The 20,570-nt window shown below is 36.0% G+C and overlaps 1 protein-coding gene across 2 annotated transcripts in view; it reads right to left on the bottom strand.

The window, feature by feature from the left end:
* The window catches only part of Vav3 (vav guanine nucleotide exchange factor 3), a 275,111-nt gene that overhangs the window by 157,288 nt on the left and 97,253 nt on the right, over nt 1-20,570 (bottom strand). For both annotated transcript variants that reach the window (XM_019204802.1, XM_033758176.1), the window contains exons 9-14: nt 15,438-15,533; nt 12,038-12,106; nt 10,325-10,411; nt 5,946-6,031; nt 4,357-4,489; nt 3,550-3,659 (exon numbers count right to left, since the gene is read on the bottom strand). In XM_019204802.1, coding sequence (XP_019060347.1) covers nt 3,550-3,659; nt 4,357-4,489; nt 5,946-6,031; nt 10,325-10,411; nt 12,038-12,106; nt 15,438-15,533 — 581 coding nt within the window. The remainder of the gene's footprint in view (nt 1-3,549; nt 3,660-4,356; nt 4,490-5,945; nt 6,032-10,324; nt 10,412-12,037; nt 12,107-15,437; nt 15,534-20,570) is intronic.

Consider the following 20,570-nt stretch of genomic DNA (forward strand, 5'->3'; position numbering starts at 1 on the left):
AAAAAAAAAAAAAGGAGCCACTGGCTTAATTTACACAACAAGATCTGAGTCTGGTTACTTATTTCAGCAACCTCAAGGACAAAGAAAACCCTATGAAACCATGAGATCCTGAACTCTATTGCAAATTATGCACCACAGATTTTGTCCAAATTTGCTGAAGTGCACCAGTGATTAGCAGTTACCTGAGGTATAAAATGGGTATGATAAGGTTTATTAATTCAAGTCTAATTGGAAAACTATAAAAACATAACGCATATAAGGAATTTGAGAGAAACATAACCATGGTTTCCTAACAAAATTCTAAACATTGCTGCAGGCACTCATATTCACATTTTTCAACATCATTATGAAAACCAGCTTAACCCGTTAAAAATACTTGCCATCTTATTTCACAGATGACTGAATGGAATTATGAGAGACAGTTGATAACAAAAATGCCCTTTGGAATAAATAAAAGTAAGCGATGCCTATCTATCATTGTCTTAAAGATTTAAATATATTCTTTAGAACAAGATCCCCAGAATACAGCCCTAAAACATCATTTGGCTCCATAACTGTTCCAGCAGCCTCAAGAGTGATAGTCCTGCTACCTCTTCTCACAGGAAAAAAGAAAAACCTCCTACGTCCTGCCCTATCCAAGTGGATCACTGCTGCTTTTCTATTTGCTCAGCCTTTCCTACGGCATTCTAATGTGGTCCACTGCATATTTTAAATGCTGGAAGTGGTTATGGCCAAAGAAGGTCAAGAACACAGCTGCTGAGCAAGGATGGCGGTGTGCTCACGACAGACAGAGGCTGAGATTCAGGTCACCACTGGGGAGACGATTTGTGTTCAGAGGATCTTTATTGTTTATTAGTACTCATACATTCCTATGACCTTTTTTAAATGTTCTAAATTAAGAGCAGTATTTCAAGTGCCTTAAAGGTGATCTGGAATGTTCTTAAATAAAAATGATCCAAGCATCCTACTCACACAATCTCTTCTGTAAACACAGTTAGGAAATATTTTATCAGTCTGAAAAATATTAATTCCCTTGATTAGCCTCCCTCAATCCCTCCCATTCCTTAACACATACTTTCCAGAGGGGCTACAGAGACTTCCAGGACCCAGGTTTGTGCTAAGGTCACTGTGGAGAGACAAAGCTGACTTTCTTCTGCCGTCGTCAATGCTACAGAATTTCTTAGTCTTCTTTTATCTACAGTGCAGCAGAAAACACACGGGCAACCCACAGAACTCTAAAACACAAAACCACATCCACTGATGTTTTACTATATTGTTGAGATGCTCGGAAAATAATCAAAGGTTAAGAATTCCAGGTTTCCTGCTCACAGGTTGCTGCCATCCCTACTGTGAAAGAACAACTTAAATCCACCCACACTCCTGTGCATATATACCTGCAAGCCAGGGACAGCTGCCTACAACTATCCCTTCCTCTTCTTCTGTGGTAAGAGAACTACAATTCTAAGCCAGGCACAATCCTACCTGGAATAAAGATTTTAACTCCCAGGTTCCTGGATAGATGTGGCCACAAGAGTAAGTTCTGGTCAGTATCAGGTAATAGAAATGTGGGTTATCAAAGGATCCTTAAAAGTAAGTGACCACCTTCTACCACTTAGAATGTAGATTTCATAGGTAGAGCTCCAGCAGCTACCTGAAGACTATAGTGTGACCAACACTGAGGACAGAAACTAAATGCTGATGATGGCTCCAAGACAGGAGCCTGAGTTACGATGATACAACGTGAGCCACCATACCTAGGCCATACTCTACCCATCCCAAATTCCTGTACATGAAAGAGAATAAGCAATTATTTTATCAACTTTCTTGCTTTAGAGGCCCACTATTTGATTTATGGCAACTGAAAATAATAGTTAATGATATAATATGTCTGACATACAGTCAAAGGAGCTTGCCCGCTCTGGGACAAGAAATTTAACTTTACTCCGCTGCAGAAATTCCTTCACTCATTCAAAGATCACATAGCCAAACAAATCCAATAGAGATGCTGGTCTAGCATCTTCCACGTGAACAAAAGCTTGAGATAAGCTCTGCCTCTATACAGTCTCCCTAATCCCAGCAGCCTGCCACTCCAATTCTATCTGTCCAACTCATGGTGTCTCACTGAGAGGACGCTAGCTGTTTGATAAAGTCCACTACTGACCATGGACTGGACAGGACTCATCAACTTCACTGCTTCTTCCCCAAAGAGTGTCCCTGAAATACAGGCTCTGCATTAATGCACAAAACTACTAAATTTTTCGGTTTAACTAGCACAATGAGTAACAATAAATGATAAGGACTATCTGTAAGAGTACACTGAGAGGCACACTTTAGTTTTATAAGTACCCATAATTAAACTAGGTTCCTAATTACTCTTTAGTTTTATAAGTACTCATAAGTAAAGTAGGATCCTAATATAAAACATTAATAATAATAATAATAATAATAATAATAATATCATCTATTGATCGATACCACATGACTATGGCTAGCACTCCGCTTGAGACACACTATTTGGAATTCAAAATAAACATCATCTCTATTTTACAGATGAGGAGACTGAGGGCCAAAAAGGCTAAATAAGCAGATTCCCAGCCAGCTCATGAAACTGAGTACATGGAACTGATTACAATAAGATCCAGAACTGTCTGGAAGCTTAAAAATATTTCCTCAAAATAAATAAAATAATATTAAGAGAATCTTTATTTTCATTTTTTCTGTACTTCAATAAAACACCTCAATACCTCTACTTATTATTAGCAAGAGCATTTCTTAAAACAAAAACAAGAAATAAAAAATGACAGCATTTGCCAACAAAAGGTAAATAATGCTAGAACACAAATGAACAAATCACAAAAGTGATTTTCCTTAATTCCACACTTTGCTAACTAGTTTCATTTAAGGATGACCAATATGTTTCTACATAAGGGTTCTTATGCACCTTTTAATTTGTAAACATCTAAACTAAAAAGAACACCTCTAGTGACACGTTCTTGGGAAATTACAGCTCTGTACGCCATTTCTTTTGAAAATAGGTCCGTTTTATTTCCTACCTTTTTGTTAAAGCTCTGGCTTTAATAAAGGAAAGAACACAAAAAGAAATCAAGCGCTTAAAGCATTCACTGAAAATTTTAACCGTAATTTAGCCAGCATTTAAACAATGATCTTAAAATGGAAAAAAGAAATAAATTTATCAAGATACATTCACATATGTACATGTAATTAAAAGTGTGTATTTTAAAACAGTGATTCCATTAGAAGTTTATTAGAATAGTGCATATTTTCTTGAGCTGCTGAAAACTAAATAATTAAAATATTCCTAGGAGAAGAAAGTCAAACAGAAGGTTAGAGCTCCCTCTTCCTTCCTTTTGAAGAAATTCACTGAAATTCCTTTTCTAGAAGAAAACAAGTTACCAAGGGAACAGCCTCACAGCACTCTTCCGGAGCCTCCGCACACATGCTGCAAGCATTAGAGCACACTGCTTGCTCATTATTCATAAATGATTTCAATAGTAGAAAAAAAGAACTTTTTAAAGTAAAAATACTCACAAAGCCATTTCAAATTGTTCCAGCCATTTTTTCTTTAAATCTTTTGTCTTGCAATAAAATTCCAACCCATTTTGTCCTTGAGTATGGATGAGGTAGAAGCCATAAGACCACTGTTAAAATTAACATTCTGTGGGTTAATATTATCATTTATTTAAAATATCATGTTTTGAAATGCATTAAATCAGCACTATACTAAACTGAAAGCCCCCTCACAACATTATCAATACATGAACTGAACAATCCAACTTATTACTATAGTCAACTGCTTCTCTGTAACAAATGCATTTTGCTGTCTTGATCTCAGGGCCCTGGAGATGGTCAGACCATCTCCAGGCAGTGTCCAACTATGGCTCACAGAGGCCGGCACCTAAGCAATCTCTACAAACAAAGCACCTGTGCCAATAAGCCACTGTCATACTAACGACAGCCAGGCCTCTGTGTTGATGGGTTCCAGAGCCCTAGACTTAGCCACGCATGAATGGAAAAATATTTTTAAAATTGCACCTGCATTGAACATGTACAGACTTTTTCTTGTCATTGTTCCTAAACAATACAATTATTTACATAGGAATCAACACTGTATTTGGCATTATAAATTATCTAGAGATGATTTAAAGTATATAGGAGGATGTGCATTAGTTATGTGCCAATATTATGCCATTTTACTTAATGGACTTTAGAACCTGCAGGATTTGGTATCCATAATGATGGAAAGGGAATCTTTGAAACCAAGGGATGGCTGCATTAATATAATTTTCTTGAATATTTAGTGTTCTAAGTTATATTTAATAATGTCCAAGAAGTCACCTTCTTGTTTTCTTTATCAGTTGTAGGATTGTTGGCTATCTTGTACTGCTGAAGATCTATTATTTCCTTCATTTCATAGTTATCACCTTTTCTTTTACATACAATCACTGCCAGATCAAATAAGAAGATATGCCTATAAAAGAGAGAGAGATACCAACTGTACCATATGTATTCATTTTTTCCTGGTAAGATATCATTATACCAACCAAATATTCTTCTTTGCATTAGAGACAACAGGCAATGTTGCATATTAAATTGAAGAACATGGTATTCTGAGAATGTGTGTTTCCAGCACTATCCTTTACCACATAAATGGCCTCTTCACACCAAAGTTTCCTAATTCAAAAAATGGTCAAAATTATATAGTAAGAGCAAGACATACACTGCTGAGTATTTGAAAGGAACAACTGAAGTTAATCCATAGAGGTTTTTCATAAGCAATTACCCTTTAATTTAAAAGCTAAATCTCAGCAAAAAATGATGGCAATAGCAGCTAACTTATACTAAATTGGTACCATAGTTAGGATTTCTTATGAAGGAAGGGGTCAGTCCTTTCACAAGCAGGGCTCAAGTTAAGCCTGCAGGTCCCTGCTGGATAGGTGTTATCATCTTCACCTTACTGGGGAGCAAACCAAAGTTTATCAAAGTCAGACAATTTTCTCAGGGTCACATTGCCAGTGAAGTACAAGCAAAAGTCATATCCAGGTCTAATTTTCAAATCTATCCTTTTACCATTTATGTTGCTCTTTAGGATTTAATAGACCACCAGTATCATGAACTGAATATATGAACAAACTAATCATTTATAGTTAATTTTTTTCTTATAAAAAGTAGAAATTGATGGAAGACAAAACTAACACTATCATGCGATATCAATATTTATATATTTCATAAACTCTCAGAGCCTAACATGCACATGTGTAACACAGTGATGACAATTACTATTCACAGAGCTCTAATACTTTTGTTTCTTCTAAAGTCTGTGGTTTAAAGGCCATGTGGCTCCTGAGAGCTACCTGTAGAGCCAGGGTATCAAAGTGGAAGCAAAAGCAGATGCTGCCCCCTGCTGGCTGATAACAACTTCTCCAAGGATTCCAGAACTATAAAAAAGCATGTTTGACAACTCTGTGTGTGTGTGTGTGTGTGTGTGTGTGTGTGTGTGTACAAAGACTACAGGCCAATTATTTCTTTAGTTATTTTCCTCCTACAAATTCCCCTCAAGAAAAATTTTCACTGTATGGCTCTCAATTATTCTTTAGGATATTTCTACTATTTTTAATTATTTTAAAGTGAGTATCAAAAAGCATTAATTTTTTATGTCAGTTACCTATCATTACTTCATCTCCATTATCATTTTAATGTGTACTTTTTGAACTTAGCTGATCTTCTATATTTTTCACTTCATTCTTGAGAACTTAATGAAACTAATATAAACCAGAGCAGAAAGAAAAATACCTAAGATATTCAAAACAGAAAATTTTAGGAACAGCTTGGCCTACTCTCTTGGTTTTCTTCTTTTTCCTCCCTTCCTTCATCCTGGAAAAATGAACTACTTACTCTGAAAATAAATCTTTGCCTTCTTTCCTTACCTTTCTTGTTTTGTATGTTTGTCCAGAGTGGTTATTCGAATTTCACCATCACCCTGAGGTCGTCCAAAAAGCAAAACTGGTTGATTCTAAAATATAAATATATATGTCTGAGTTTTTCATAATGACACAGAAACATTAGTAAAGATATTTTCCCAACACAACTATCTTATTACAGTACAAATTTGCACATACTTTTATCACATTCACTCTCAAAAGCTCAGGATTTTATCAAAAGTCATCTGACTTTTGTAACCCCAGGGCTTTACTGAGGACATTAATTAATTTTATGTATAATCTTAAAGGGGAAATTAAATACAAGAAGAGATAACTAGAAGAATATGAGTCACCAAAAAAATTCCAGGTACTAATACTTGTTGAGCATCTCCTTTGTGTCCACCACCATGACACAAGATAAAATGAGACAGACCCTTCCCTAATGAAACACACTATCCATCCAGTGGAAGAATAAGTAGTCAAAGGAGCATTTGATTACAAATGCAAATTTCCTTGAAGGAAACATATAGGACAGGAATCCAATTTGGTCTAGAAAGTCAGGGGTGGCTGCCTTGAGCTTAGGTCTCAAAAATGAAAAACTCTGGCTTAATGAATAAAACTAATGATCTATTTCCCGAAAGTTAGATAATCAAATTTTAGAAAGTATTTATGAGTCTTTGCTTATTAAGAGAAAAATGAACTATCATCACTAACATCTAAAGATTCTACTGTGAGAAAGAGCACAGATGTGTGATTACCTCTTATAAGAAAGTATAACAATAAATGTTCCTACCAATGGTGTTTTTTGCAGAAATAGAAAACTTCATCCCCAAATTCACATGGATCCTGAAGGGATCCCGATAAGCCAAAATAATCTTGAAAACAAGAACAAAGTTGTGTATCTCTCATACTTCCTAATTTCAAACTTACTTCAAAGCCACAATAATTAAAACAGTGTGGCACTGGCATAAAGACAAACATATCAACCATTGTAATCAAACAGGGTCCAGAAAAAAGCCTTCACATGTATAGTGAAAATTATTTTCAACAGGGGTGCCAAGAACATTCAATGGGAAAAGGGCAGCCTTTTCAACAAAAGATGCTGGGAAAACTGAAGAGCCACAAAGTTGAACCTTTCCTTTACACCATATATTGGTTTATTCAAACTAAAAGTCTTACAAGAAAATAGAGACAAAATTTATGACATTGGATTTAACAAAGAATTTTTGGATGTAACACCAAAAATATAAGCAATGAAAAAGACTGATAAATTAGATTTCATCAAAATTAAAAATCTTTGTGCCTCAAAGACACTATAAACTGACAAGGCAACCCAGAGGATAAAGTACAATGGATCCTCAGATTACAACTGGTTTGATGTATGAACAACTTGAGTTATGATCAGAATTTTAGTTTTAACTTACAAACAAAATCTTGAATCACAACCCAAATGCCAGCCACTTGTGCTCCCAGATGCTCTCATACAGATTTAACCCTTAAAGAGTTCTGAAAGGAACATTACAACATCCTTTCCTGTGTGGGGTTAACTGAGAAATCCTAGGCCAATGTCTCTCTAAAGACACTGAGATCTTCCTGGAAGAAAATGGCCTAAAATTATGTAGGAGAGAGAGACTTCGAAGGCAGAGATTTAACTTAAAGAGTTCTGAAAGGAACATTACAACATCCTTTCCTGTGTGGGGTTAACTGAGAAATCCTAGGCCAATGTCTCTCTAAAGACACTGAGATCTTCCTGGAAGAAAATGGCCTAAAATTATGTAGGAGAGAGAGACTTCGAAGGCAACTGACCAATCTGAGTTACAACAAGCCCTCAGGAACAAACTGAGTTCATAAGTCAAGGGTCCACTGTATTTGGAAACCATTTTTCTGGTAAGAAATCGGCAGGCAGGGTATATGTAAAGAACTACAGATTCAAGAAAACAAACAACCTGATTCAAAACTGGCCAAAGGGATTGAACAGACATCTCCAAAGATATACAAATAACCAAAAACACATTAAAAATGTTAATATTATCAATCCCTAGGAAAATTCAATTAAAACTACAAAGACACACTACTTCACACTCATTGGGCTATTTATAAAAAATATATACTATATATTAACTATAAATGAACAAGTGTTGGCAAAAATATACAGAAAATGGGACCCTCATGAATTTGTAATAGGAACATAAAATGATGCAGCTGCTATGGAAAGTGGTATGAAATTCCTCAAAAATGTAAACATAAAATTGCTGTATAATCAAGAAAGTCTGCTTGTAGGTATATACCAAAAGAAGTGAGAGCAGGCACTCCAACAGATACTGACATTCCTATGCATCTTTCGCATGATCGCTGAAAGAGGGAAGCAACCCAAATGATGTTCATGGATCGCTGCATAAACAAAAGTGTAAATATAAGCAAAGGTGGGGTACTATACACACCATGATGTATTATTCAGTCTTAAAAAGACACAATTTTAGAAAGAAAAAGGAAACTTCTGTCATATGCGACAACATAGATAAACCCTAAACATACTGAGCTAAATAAAATCAATCACAAAAGGACAAATATTGAAAGGTTCCCTTTATATAAGGTAGCTGAGGCGGCCAAATACACACAGACTGAATAGCATGATGGTCGCCAAGGGCTGAAGGGAGAAGAAAGTGGGAAGGCTGAGTATGAGTGCAGGCTTTCTGTTCTGCAAAATGAAGAGAGTTCTGGAGACGGATGATAGCGGTGGTTTTGTGATACTGTCGATGTATTCAGTGCTACAAAACTGTGCACTTAAATAGTTAAAATGGTCCATTTAATTAATGTGTGTATATTCTACTACCATTTTTTAATGCTATGCAGCTGTCCAGGGGATATGCCATGGAATTCCAAAGAGAAGGGGATAATGAGAGATTTTTCGGTTGAACGTTGAAGGAATTTTATAGGGAAGAATAGCAAAGAGACTCTAGGCGAACCTATGGCACATGTGGTGTGCTGTTTGTGTCACTGAAAGATCTGAAAGGTTCACCACTGCTAGGCTCTGAGAAGATTATGATCAGAGGCAGAACTACACAAATGCATGGCAAAGCGGGGACTGTAATAAATACAGCCAAATATCCACAATTTAGAATACAACTGATATAAAACATGATGGGTAGCTATTTTCTGGATGAGTTCAGGAAAATAGTTTCAGTACAGGTAACTAAGGGTCTTAAATATGTATAAGGAAAGTTGACTGAACAATGAGAGCAACAGAAACTCTTGACAAGTTGAGGAAAGAGTAAATTGAGAAATCTGCATTTTAAAACTGCAATTATGTGAACAGAAGATTAGAGGCTGCTGGGGTTGGAAAGGAGGCACATGATAGTTTCCTGAAATGGAGAAGTAGCTGTACATCAACATGAAAGGGAGGCTGAGGGTGCTTCAGAGAAAGAAGCAACGAAATTACTCTACCACTGAAAGTATTTTAGATCCATTCTCTGTAGTAGCTGTGGGAGGGTTAATTCAGGCCTCCATTCTCTCTGGAACTCACTTCAAGAGCTTGCTGATAGGATGCCTGCTGTAAAGGTCTTGTAACGTATGTTGATCCTCCCTGGTGGGACAGTGAGCTCACTTCTCACTCAATCGCCGTAAACCCCATCACCGCATGGCCCACAGGTCTGCGCTGCCTAGCCCCTGCCCACCCCTACACTGCAGAGGCCTCCAGCCACCCTTCCCTTTCAGCTTTCCAACACACGTGGATGGCTCTTGCCTACTCTGGCCATGTCACCTGCTAAGACTTCTAGCTCGGTCTCTGCACCCCCAGATCTTCACGTGACCTCTTATCTCTTAGGTTCCGATTCAAATGACCAACGACCCAAAGGACTTTTTCTAACCATCCTATCTAAATGAGGACTTCCCTAATGTCTTCTGTTATAGCTCCCAAATGCACAGCTCTAACTTCAATCTGACATTTTAAAACTCTCCTGTGCCTGTTTCTCTAATCAGGAGACCACCTTCTTCACAGGCACAGGCTTGCCCCAAGCAACATCTCTGGCACATGGAAGTACCCAATAAATATATGTAAACCAACTTAGTGATCAGGTTATCAGCCCTGAGTATGTGTAGAGTTAAGGGAAAGAAAAGACGAAAGTGGACTCCAATGTCTGAAATTCAGACTACGGAAGAAGTAGAGAATGACAGACAGACATAAATGATGGCAAAAGTCTCCGGACAATGACAAGGCACAAGTGCCATCAGGTATCCCTATAAACACTGACCAGCAGAAGAATTAGGGGAAAAAATCAAACGAACAACAGAAACTCAAAGGTAAACTTATCTTTACTTCAGCAACAGCTCTTAGAATGTCCCCCATATGGGGGTGAGGGGAGCTGGAAGGAAGGATAATTACATACCAAATTCTCTATAGATAGCTGAAACTGTTTAATTTCACGAAGGGTCTCATTATCTCTTTTCACTTCGTTCACATATTGTGCCAAATCCTGAAGGACAAAGAGAAGGGTACAAAAAGAAGGCATACTAAGATTAGAGATGGAAACCACTTTGAAAGGAAACACATCATTAGTTCCATTAGTAGTGAAAGTAACTACTTTAACTTTTCAACGACAATAACATGAATACCCCAATCAATCAAAGCTGCATCTCAAAAACAATTTTAAAATGTCCCAGCTGGGAAGACTAAAGAGTTGCCATTTGCCACACCCCTGAGCAGAGTAAGTACGTTGCTGCCTTAAGAAACAAAAACAAAATAAGCTGTTGTGCAGAGAAACAACAAAGAAACTAGGTCAGCAGAATGAGAATTTCAAGTACATTCACAGCTGACCTTGAAAGAATTGTATTTCTATATACAGGTTGGACTACAGGCAATAATGAAGGGTTACCAGGGAGACAGAAGGTAACTAAATTTTATACAATGAACCTAAGGAAGACTAGTTTCTGCAACCAGCTAATGTCTTATTAGTTTCTGAGAACTTTCGGTCAAGGGGGCTGGTTCAACTTTAAAGAATAAATAAAGGAGAAATGAAGGGGAGGGTGAAGAACTAAATAAAACAAAAACTGAATTAAAGTGCAAAACTGCTGGCCATGTTTCTCCATGTGCCTCCACCTATTTTAAAATGGCTTTTCTTATATCTGAGGAAACATTATCTAATGTTCCCATACTGTAAACTAGCTATTTTTATTACATCTGCTCCAGATTTTCCTGATTTCAGAGCTCTTTTTCTACTTTCTTAATTCATCTACAAAAGCAGAAACACAACTCTACAAAAACAGTTCCTAACTCTGTTCTAAACAGAAGCCTGACTTTTCACAGGATGTATCAAAAACAACTTCATTACAGGTAAGAAATCCCGTATGATCATTGTTGAAATAATAAATAATTGTGTGATGTGTTCTGGTAGTGATGATAAAATCAGCTTAATTGGAAAATTAACACTGACACTGAGGAGGTAATTCAATATTTCTCTAAGTAAAGTCACATTGTTACTTTGTTTTTAAGAACAAATATTTCTTTTTGTTTTAAATTATAGGCAAATATTTTTTTCAAAGTTGTGTTGATTCAACCTTATGTGGAAATTGGCATTTTACATATTTTACAGTATGTTCACAATGTCTTTTATCTTCCTGTTTATTGATTTACATATTTCACTGAAAATATAAATCCAAGCTGAAACTGACTCGCATGATGTACAGACAGCACCCACATGAGTAAACCAGGTAGACAAGCTCATCTGAGGAAAATGAGCCACGCAGGTATTTCTGAAGCCAACAGCTGACCTAACGCTTACACAAACCAGTGGTTGGTTTTATATCAGTAGCTTTCAAAAGAATGTGAAATAAAAGCAGTTATCCCATCACTCCTGGTAGTTATAAAAGCTGGAAAACTTGTACAAAAGTTATTTTAATGTACCTCTTTGTTTTATGTGCTTTTGTCCTACAATTAAATCCGTGCAAGAATATCTATGTCAGTAGAAGTTATACTACTCTCTCCATCAAAAATAAATGTTTAATATATTAGCATGCTGTATAAACATATTAACAATTGTAATTCTATTGTTTGTAGGCAAGAATAAAATAATACAACAAAAAAACTGATCCATTTCCCTTACCTTCATTGCATCAAGAGCCAGTTTCAGATTCGCCTTTTCAGCAGGGTCAGTAGTATGCTTAACCAGTTCCTGTGTGAAAAAGGTTAGTACTGTACTACTTTCATCAAATCAAAACTAACACATAAGACATAAAACATGTTTTAGACAGATGTGATAGCACAAGCCATTCCATTTTGGGAAGCTGGGACAGGAGGAAAGTTCAAGCCCAGTCTGGGCAACTTAGCTAGAACCGCTCTCAGAATAAAAAATAAAAAGTAACAGGGAAGAGGGCTGAGGATGTGAAGGCCCTGGATTCAATTCCCAATATCACCAAATGCATGAAACGTGTGAATGAATTTATGAACAAATGAATGACCCTTATTATCGCACTCTCAACAGGATAAATTTAACAAAACTAGGTTTTATTTTCATCAAAAACATCAAACTGCAAGAAGACAAACCAGAGAGCAAAAGCGCATACGACCTACTTGGAAGTATTTTCCATTCAATGACAAATCTTAATTCAATGCTCCACCTTTACCTTAAAGCTGTGTCCCAACTATTATGAAAAATCTCCTAACTGCTAATTGAACTGATCCCTTTCACACACTATCACACAGGAATTCTCTATAGCTTTTGATTCTGATGACCACATCTCCTTTATTATAGGGACATCAGGATGCTTTACTGTCACTGCAGTTATTGTTTCTTTACAATTCCTAAACTTCTGCCTGTTCTTTAGTCCTTCATAGTTTATCTGCACCACAGAAAGTTATAATTCCCTAGATTTTCACCCTGTGCTCTCCCATTCTTAGATTATATACTTCACAAATCCTACTGCAACAAAGGTCATGATATCAATTGTCACCAAGAGGCAATCAGTCTCCAAGGTATGTGTTCACCAGAACTTGTGCCTAAGTCCCTGACTTAGGTAGAACTAAATAGTTCTACTTCGGTATTTCTAGGATCTTCAAATTCAACATGCCCATGACTTAATACATATTCATTCTTATTCCCATTTATGTTTGATTGGATAATGGCACTACTGTCAGTAGAATCACTTCAGCTGAAACCTGAAATGTATCCCAAACTCCACACTCCCTCACTGTGTACTGCGAATACCAACTTCTATCTTGGCCTCTGGAAATCATCTTCCCAAGTTCAGCTCCTTTCTCATTTTCATACAGGTTATTATAAAACTCTTCTGACTGGACTTCTATTCACTCTACCGGCATCAGAGTCAAACTGGAGCTATCTCTGCCCTATTCAGACTTGTGGAATGCTCTGGCTGCCCCTGATCTGAGTTCTGGACACCTCTCTCAACTTCTCTTTTTCCAATCTACTGAAACAACCTATATTCCATTCATACTAAATTATACTCACAAAACATGTGTTGATAGCTAACTCTCACGAAAAGTCTCATTTTCTTTCTTCTCTCTTTTCTGATCTACAATCAAACTCTCATTCTTCTTTCAAAGATCAAATCAAGAATTACTCCTCTGGGAAGTTGAGGACTCTACAGGGTCCCCAGCCTCTGTAGGGGTAATTAAAGAGACTTTCGTTTGTATCACTTCTGTCTCTTCTATGTACCTATCACGTTGTGTTACATTTTAAAAATTGCATTTCATTGTTGCCTCCTAAATGGTGAGATTAATCAGTGTAAGAGTTGTCATATTGTGAGTGTCTAGTACTGTGTTTGGCACAGGGGAACCCATCCCCAAAAAAATCTCTAATGAATTCAATGCCAGTAATGTTTTCTGTTTTAAGTAAGACCAACAGATCAAGAACCTCCTCCTAAGTGTAAAAATCTGTCAAAAGTATGTTCTTTAATTTCTATTCTTACTCTTACTTTATTAAATAAAAATAGTAAATTATTCTTAAAGTTTCTAACACATTGGCCAGGCATGGTGGCACATGCCTGTAATCCCAGCACTCAGGAGGTTGAGGCAGGAGGATCACTATGAGTTCGAGGTCAGTCTCAACTACATAGTGAGACCCTGTCTCAAATCCCCCCCACCCGGCAAAAAAGTTTCTAACACATCACTACAAAAATATTTTAATTTTTATAAACTTGTGATTTCATTAAGCATTTTAAAAGTGATTTCCCCCATGAAAGTGTAGTAGTATATAGAAAATGTGCAAAATGTATAACCAGATTAAAAAAAGTCTAGACACTAGACAAATAAGTTTCATTCTACATTATTTTGATATTTCTGGAATTCTATCTGTAGGTAGTACCCAAAATAAAACTGTTCATATTTTAAAAACACATAAAGGAACTAAATATAATCTTAAAACTTAAAATATAAAAGAAACCAAGAAAAATTAGAGGGGAAAGTTCAATGAGTTTTTAAAAAGCATAGATGTATTTTTATAGTTTTATAAGTCTGTGTAAAAACCTATACAGATCAAAACAGATATTCCTTTAAAATTGCACCTTCTAAATTCTTCAATCAATATTTGACTACACTTAAGTTACACAATAAATTTTTTATCATATTTTGAGCATGTTTTTAGTTCCATAATGCCTTGGAAACATTGCCTGAGTCTTCCCTATTATTTTTTCATAAAATCCAATTTGATTAAGTTTCTTTGAGTTTAGGTCTCATAAAGGTTTTAATGCATTTTTAAGGAATAATCAGGGTTTAAATTTTCTGATTTCTCAGTAGAACAAAAATAGAGATTACTAATAATTTTGTGGCTACAGTTCAAGAAATTTAATATACAAGATGTACAAAGCACAGCAGACTCAAAATTATATTTCACATACAGGTAGTAGATCTTTTTTAAATGACATTTCACAAGCATCAGCACTGTTGACAGACTAATACAGTAAGACATTGCTTCAGAGCAGAACTAATGAGTCTGCTGGTATAGCTATCAAATTAAATTTATAAGAGTCTCCACCCTCATTAGAGGACTAACTGTGAAAACCATAAGTTTTGTGGGTTATATATAACAAGAATCGCTTAAAAATAAATGTAGTCTTATTACAACTTAGCACAGTAGAAAGCAATACAGAATGTGACACAATCCTTTTGCTTTCTGTTATAAGGCAAAGGGTCTAACATGACTAATCTGCCAAAATTTGGGCACAATGAAACACTAATAAATGATTACCATTCACCACAAAAACCTGAAGGAATATTTTCGTTTTGCCTTATTTTTTCATTTTTATTCTTTAGCCAGTCTCATTTGGGAGACCCAAAATATGACTCTGTGGCAAATAGAGAATTATCTTTGCTAAGAGGAAGAAAAAATGTATAGCTATTTTGGACATTTCCACTTAGCCATATGAAAATTCAAAATTATACAATGATAGCACATAAAACATAAGAGTATGGACAACACAGTTGATACTTCACAAGTACATTGTTGAACAAGTAAATGAATAGTAAACAAACAGCTTTAAGTTACATACCTGGAGAAGAAGGTGATATTTCAAAACACGTTGCATAGGAACCACAAGCAAATCTCGAAGTGTAAATTTCCCATTATTTGCTCTTTTGGAACATTCCTAATGACACGTTTTTAAAAATGTTTTGTTAGTTTTCTCAAGAAAAGTCATAAACGTTAAAAGATGCCAAGTCCACAAGCAGAACCATTTTCAATAAATATTTTTCTCTTTTCCTTAATACTGTCTTTCTTTCTCAGTGTTTTTAATGTTAAAAATCTTGTAGTATTTCAAATCAAACAGAACTATTTTACGAATGAAAATTACTTTCTCCCATGAAAAATCGTGGCTATGCTCAGCTGACTCTCACAAGTCTACCTTCCACCTAGCCCTCCCCCAAGTGGGCTTACAGACAAGATACCAACGATAAGCCCTTCCTCAGCACACTCACCATGAATCCACACTGTGGGTTATTCAGTTCTATCTAAATGCCTTGTGTTTTTTTCTTGTATCTAGCAAAACTCACCATCCTCTCAGAACTATACTTCCAGGCCTTCAGAAATAAATCTCAATTGAAACTACATTCTTGTGCTCCTCTGTCTTTCTCTGTCCACCCCGCTTCCTCCTACTCATTCCTCTCTATCTGTATGCTTTTGGGGTTATTTAGTTATGGTTATACATAATATCTTCCCCAGAATATCTTTTTAAGTCTTTAACATGCTCCTGAAGTCTCCAAGAATCTAGTGCTTAATAAATATTTACTGAACTGAATAAAGTAGGATAGTTGAGTGTGAAAACTTGCTAAACTATAAGCCTACTACTGTATTCATGTTTTTAAAGCCCTCAGATTTTAAACATCATGTTCTTCGTTAAAATTTACTTTAAAATAGTATGGACTTCTTCACTCTTTTGACAAGTAACTGTGACTTTGAGAAAAGTACTTGGATGTGTAAAGGCATGAGGGATTTTTGCTTGCTTGTTTGTTTTTTTCCCTGGTACCAGGGATCAAACTCAGGACTTCAAGCTTTGGAGGCAGGCGTGGCACCACTGAGCTAATTTCCAGGCCCAAACCATGAGTTTTAAAGCCAACATTTGTCAACTCTTAGCTGTATCAGCTCAGACAAGTCACTTTTCTGATTTTTACCACTTCCCATATATATTTGGTGTTATCAGACAATAAAGTGTCACTAAAAAATTATTGGTGAGCAACTTCTTAAGTCAAAAGTCCTTACACAATTGCATATCCCAGACCAAAGACTTTTCCAGTTCATGGAAAGAGGTGTGCTTAAGAAAATACTCCTTTTTTCATGAATTTATTTTTCCTTTGCTCATACTTAGCTTTTCTGGCACCTGGTAGGATATATTATCAGGAACTACAAAGCAAACACCATTAAGTCTAATGAACATAATGACTTACTGACCACATTTGACTGTAGATCTCAGGCAAAATGAACTAAAGAACCATTCTGACACATTACCTTGTGTCTTATCAATTACTGCAGTTCACTGGACGGATACCTTTTTCAAATGATTTCTTGGTTCTATAGACTGCAGAGAGTTCTCAATCATGGGTCTCAAATAGGAAGTTAAACTGTCATTATCGTAATAAGTGGGTCTTATCTCCTCCATTGCATTTTTAAGCTTCTTGGAATAAAAGTTGTAGCTTACACTTCTTGTAGTATTACATCCCAACACAGGAGTAGAAAGTCATTCACTTTAAAATAACTATGTTATAGAAGTTAGTTTGAAAGAAAACAGTTCCTTTTCTAAGATCTAATTCAGGAAGTAAAGAAACTAACATCACTAGTGTGAGCTACAACTGGGGGATGGAGTGTGAAGTGTAAAATCCTTATTGGCACTGAAAATAAATAAAGGGTAGAAATAATTCTTCTGAAACATCCATTCATTCACCTACCTAAACTCAATTATAATTTAAAAGAAAATAAAATGAGGTGGGCTCAAGCCCACAAGGCAAGATAAGGAAACTATAACTCTCCCACCAACCTCACCCCATGCTATCTTCCCTCCAAGTAAAGAAAAAAAAATCAATAGGAACAAAAATAACCACAAAACAAAAGGCCAGAAAGAGGCAGCTTTCCCTCCACAACTGGGGCTTAAAGCAGATAGCTCCCACAGAGTATATGGTGAAATGCTACAGTTCTGACTAATACAGTACTTTCAAGCCAGGCCCATGGGCAAAAGTGGGGACTTTAAACTGAGGAAAGGTCTTCATCAGCACCTGACTCTGAGTTTTTCAATCTTAGCCTGAGGCCTCTTCTTCCCCTAAGACTGATAATGATGACACAAACTGTGCCTAGAGTCCCAGAGTGTGGTCCCTGGGCAGAACTTTGACAATGATACTGACAGAAGGAAGAATAATCATTCAATAAGGTTAAGAATGAAGGATAATTTTGGTTTGATCAACAAGTTGCTGTCACCTATCTTGAACCCCATTGTATAGCTTTATTGTAGAAGAACTACTATAGTAGTTGTTCTACTAGGAACTAGTTCTATGAATTGCAAAATGTTATTATATCTTAATTTGAATCAAGGCATTTAATAAGTCTCTGTTCTCTAAAGAGAAGCAGGAATCCTTTTTTGCTAACAATATTGAGAGGAGTCATTTACTGGTGACTAACCTTTCTCCAGCCTTAAGGTTAACATCATCAAGAGGTAGTAAAATGTAAGGCAAAAAGATTCACGATGTAGATTTAGTACAGTCACTTGGTCATGCGCTAATATTCAAACTTCCTAAGCTATAGAGTCCCTCTGTAGGATATGGGAGTTTCAATACCATGTCAGATATATCAAAATAATAAAAAGATCCTGATTTGAAAATTATCTATCTCTTCTTCCCCTGTTCATCAACTAACTTCACTAATAAACTAAACAAAAAGCAAGAAAGGGGATATTAAAAAAGGCAAAAAAGTCATACAGAGTCATTTAAGAGCTGACCTCATTTATCTCCCTAAAATTTAAGAAAATCCAAAATAGTAATAATAAACTTAAGGTGGTAATTTATATAAAATTCGTTTTTTAAATGTTCTTTGAAAGCATAAACTCTTTTATAGAAAAACATATGGTGGGTTAAAAGGAGAGCAGGGAATGGGGAAAAAATAACCCATATTGATTATGTAAAGGTACAAATTTCCAACAATGAATGTCATTATACTGTATACATTAAATGTACCAATAAAATTAATTTAAAACATATATGATGTAAAAAAATCTATGACAACACATCTTCAGCCTTGTTTTATACTGTGACTGGGTGCTCTGTTTACAATGATCAACTTGCTCTCTCTCAAACCATCCCCACCGGTCTGGTCAGGACATCCCAATTCCCCCAGAATGCCCTTGTGCGATCTCATCCACCAAAGCACACCTTGTTCTTCCGGGACCCAATTCAAACACCACCTTTCATATAAATCTCCCACAGCCATCTCCCCACTCTAAAGTGACCCCACCATCTTATTCATGGGGTGATCACAGACTCTCAGGCTTATTATTCTCGTGTTTGTCCTTTCTTCCTTCTTATGGCCAACATCCATGCCTTTTGAATACATCTGCCCCTAAGCACTTTATATTTTTATATATCTATCCCTAAACGTCTTTTATTTTTCATAAACATTTTAAATCCACTCACACAGCCTCTTACCCATCCTGCAGCTTCAGGTAGCACTGTGTAATTACTCAAAATCTCTGCACCTCAGCTTTCTCATTAATAAGATGAGAAATTTGACTGTATTATCTCTTATAAAGTCTTGTAAGGAGACATTATATATAAATTGCAAGGTTACAAAAGTCAAATTCTGCTACTATTACTACATATTATTTTATACATCTATTAAAATACAAAAATAACAAAACTATATTTAGAATACAGAGACAAGTGTACTGTTGCATTAATCAGGAAGAGGACTATATAGCTTTTAAAATTTATTTTACAGAATATAAAAAAATGGAAAGGCATCCCTTGTACCTGGGTAGGAAGAATCAACATAGCGAAAATGGCCATACTTCCAAAACTGCTATACAGATTCAATGCAATGCCAATTAAATTCCAACAGTATATTTCACAGAACTAGAGAAAACAATCCAAAAATTCATTTGGAACAAGAAGAGACCTAGAATAGCAAAAGCAATTCTAGGCAACAGAGATATGACAGGAGATATCACAATCCCCAACTTGAAACTATTCTACAAAGCCATTGTGATAAAAACAGCCTGGTACTGGCAAAGAAAAAGACCTGAGGATCAGTGGAATAGATTGGAAGATACAGAAACAACTCCGGATGTACTCTGCTACCTCATCTTTAACAAAGGAGCCAACCATCCTCACTGGAGGAAAGATAGCCTCTTCAATAAATTGTGTTGGAAAAACTGGATTTCAACCTGCCAAAGATTAAAACTGGACCCTTATCTTTCACCAGGCACTAAACTAAAATCCAAGTGGAATAAAGATCTAAATATTAAAACAGAAACACTAAACTTGCTGGAAGATAAATTAGGTAGAACTCTCAAAGACAATGGCATAGGAAAAGACTTTATGAACAAATCCTCAGTAGCACAGGAACTAGCAGAAAGAATCAACAACTGGGATCTCATTTTATTAAAAAGCTTCTGCACTGCAAGAGAAACCACCAACAGAGTGAAGACAACCTACAATGTGGAAAAAAAATTTACCAGCTTTTCCTCAGATAAAGGTCTATTATCTAGAATATATAAAGAACTCAAACAAATCACACACCCCCAAATATAAAGACCTGATTCAAAAATGGGCATCTGAAATGAACAGACATTTCTCAAAGAAAGAAAAGCAGCAAAAACAAATATGAAAAAATGTTCAATATCACTGAATATTCTAGAGGTGTAAATGAAAACAACACTGAGATTGCACCTCATCTCAGAAAGAACGGCTGCTATGAAGAAATCGATGAATAAGAAATGCTGGCAGGGTTAAGGGAAGAAAGAAATACTTCTCCATTGTTGGTGAGAATGCAGAGTGGTGCAACCACTGTGGAAATCAATATGGAGATACCTCAAAACACTAGAATTCAAGGTTTCATTTGACCCAGCCATCCCTCTGCTGGGTATCTTTCCAAAAGAATTAAAAGAATCATACCACAATGATATATGCACACCCATGTTTATAGCAGA

The sequence above is a fragment of the Fukomys damarensis genome, unplaced genomic scaffold, assembly GCF_012274545.1.
Source record: "Fukomys damarensis isolate Sample0158 unplaced genomic scaffold, DMR_v1.0_HiC HiC_scaffold_33, whole genome shotgun sequence".
NCBI lineage: Eukaryota > Metazoa > Chordata > Mammalia > Rodentia > Bathyergidae > Fukomys > Fukomys damarensis.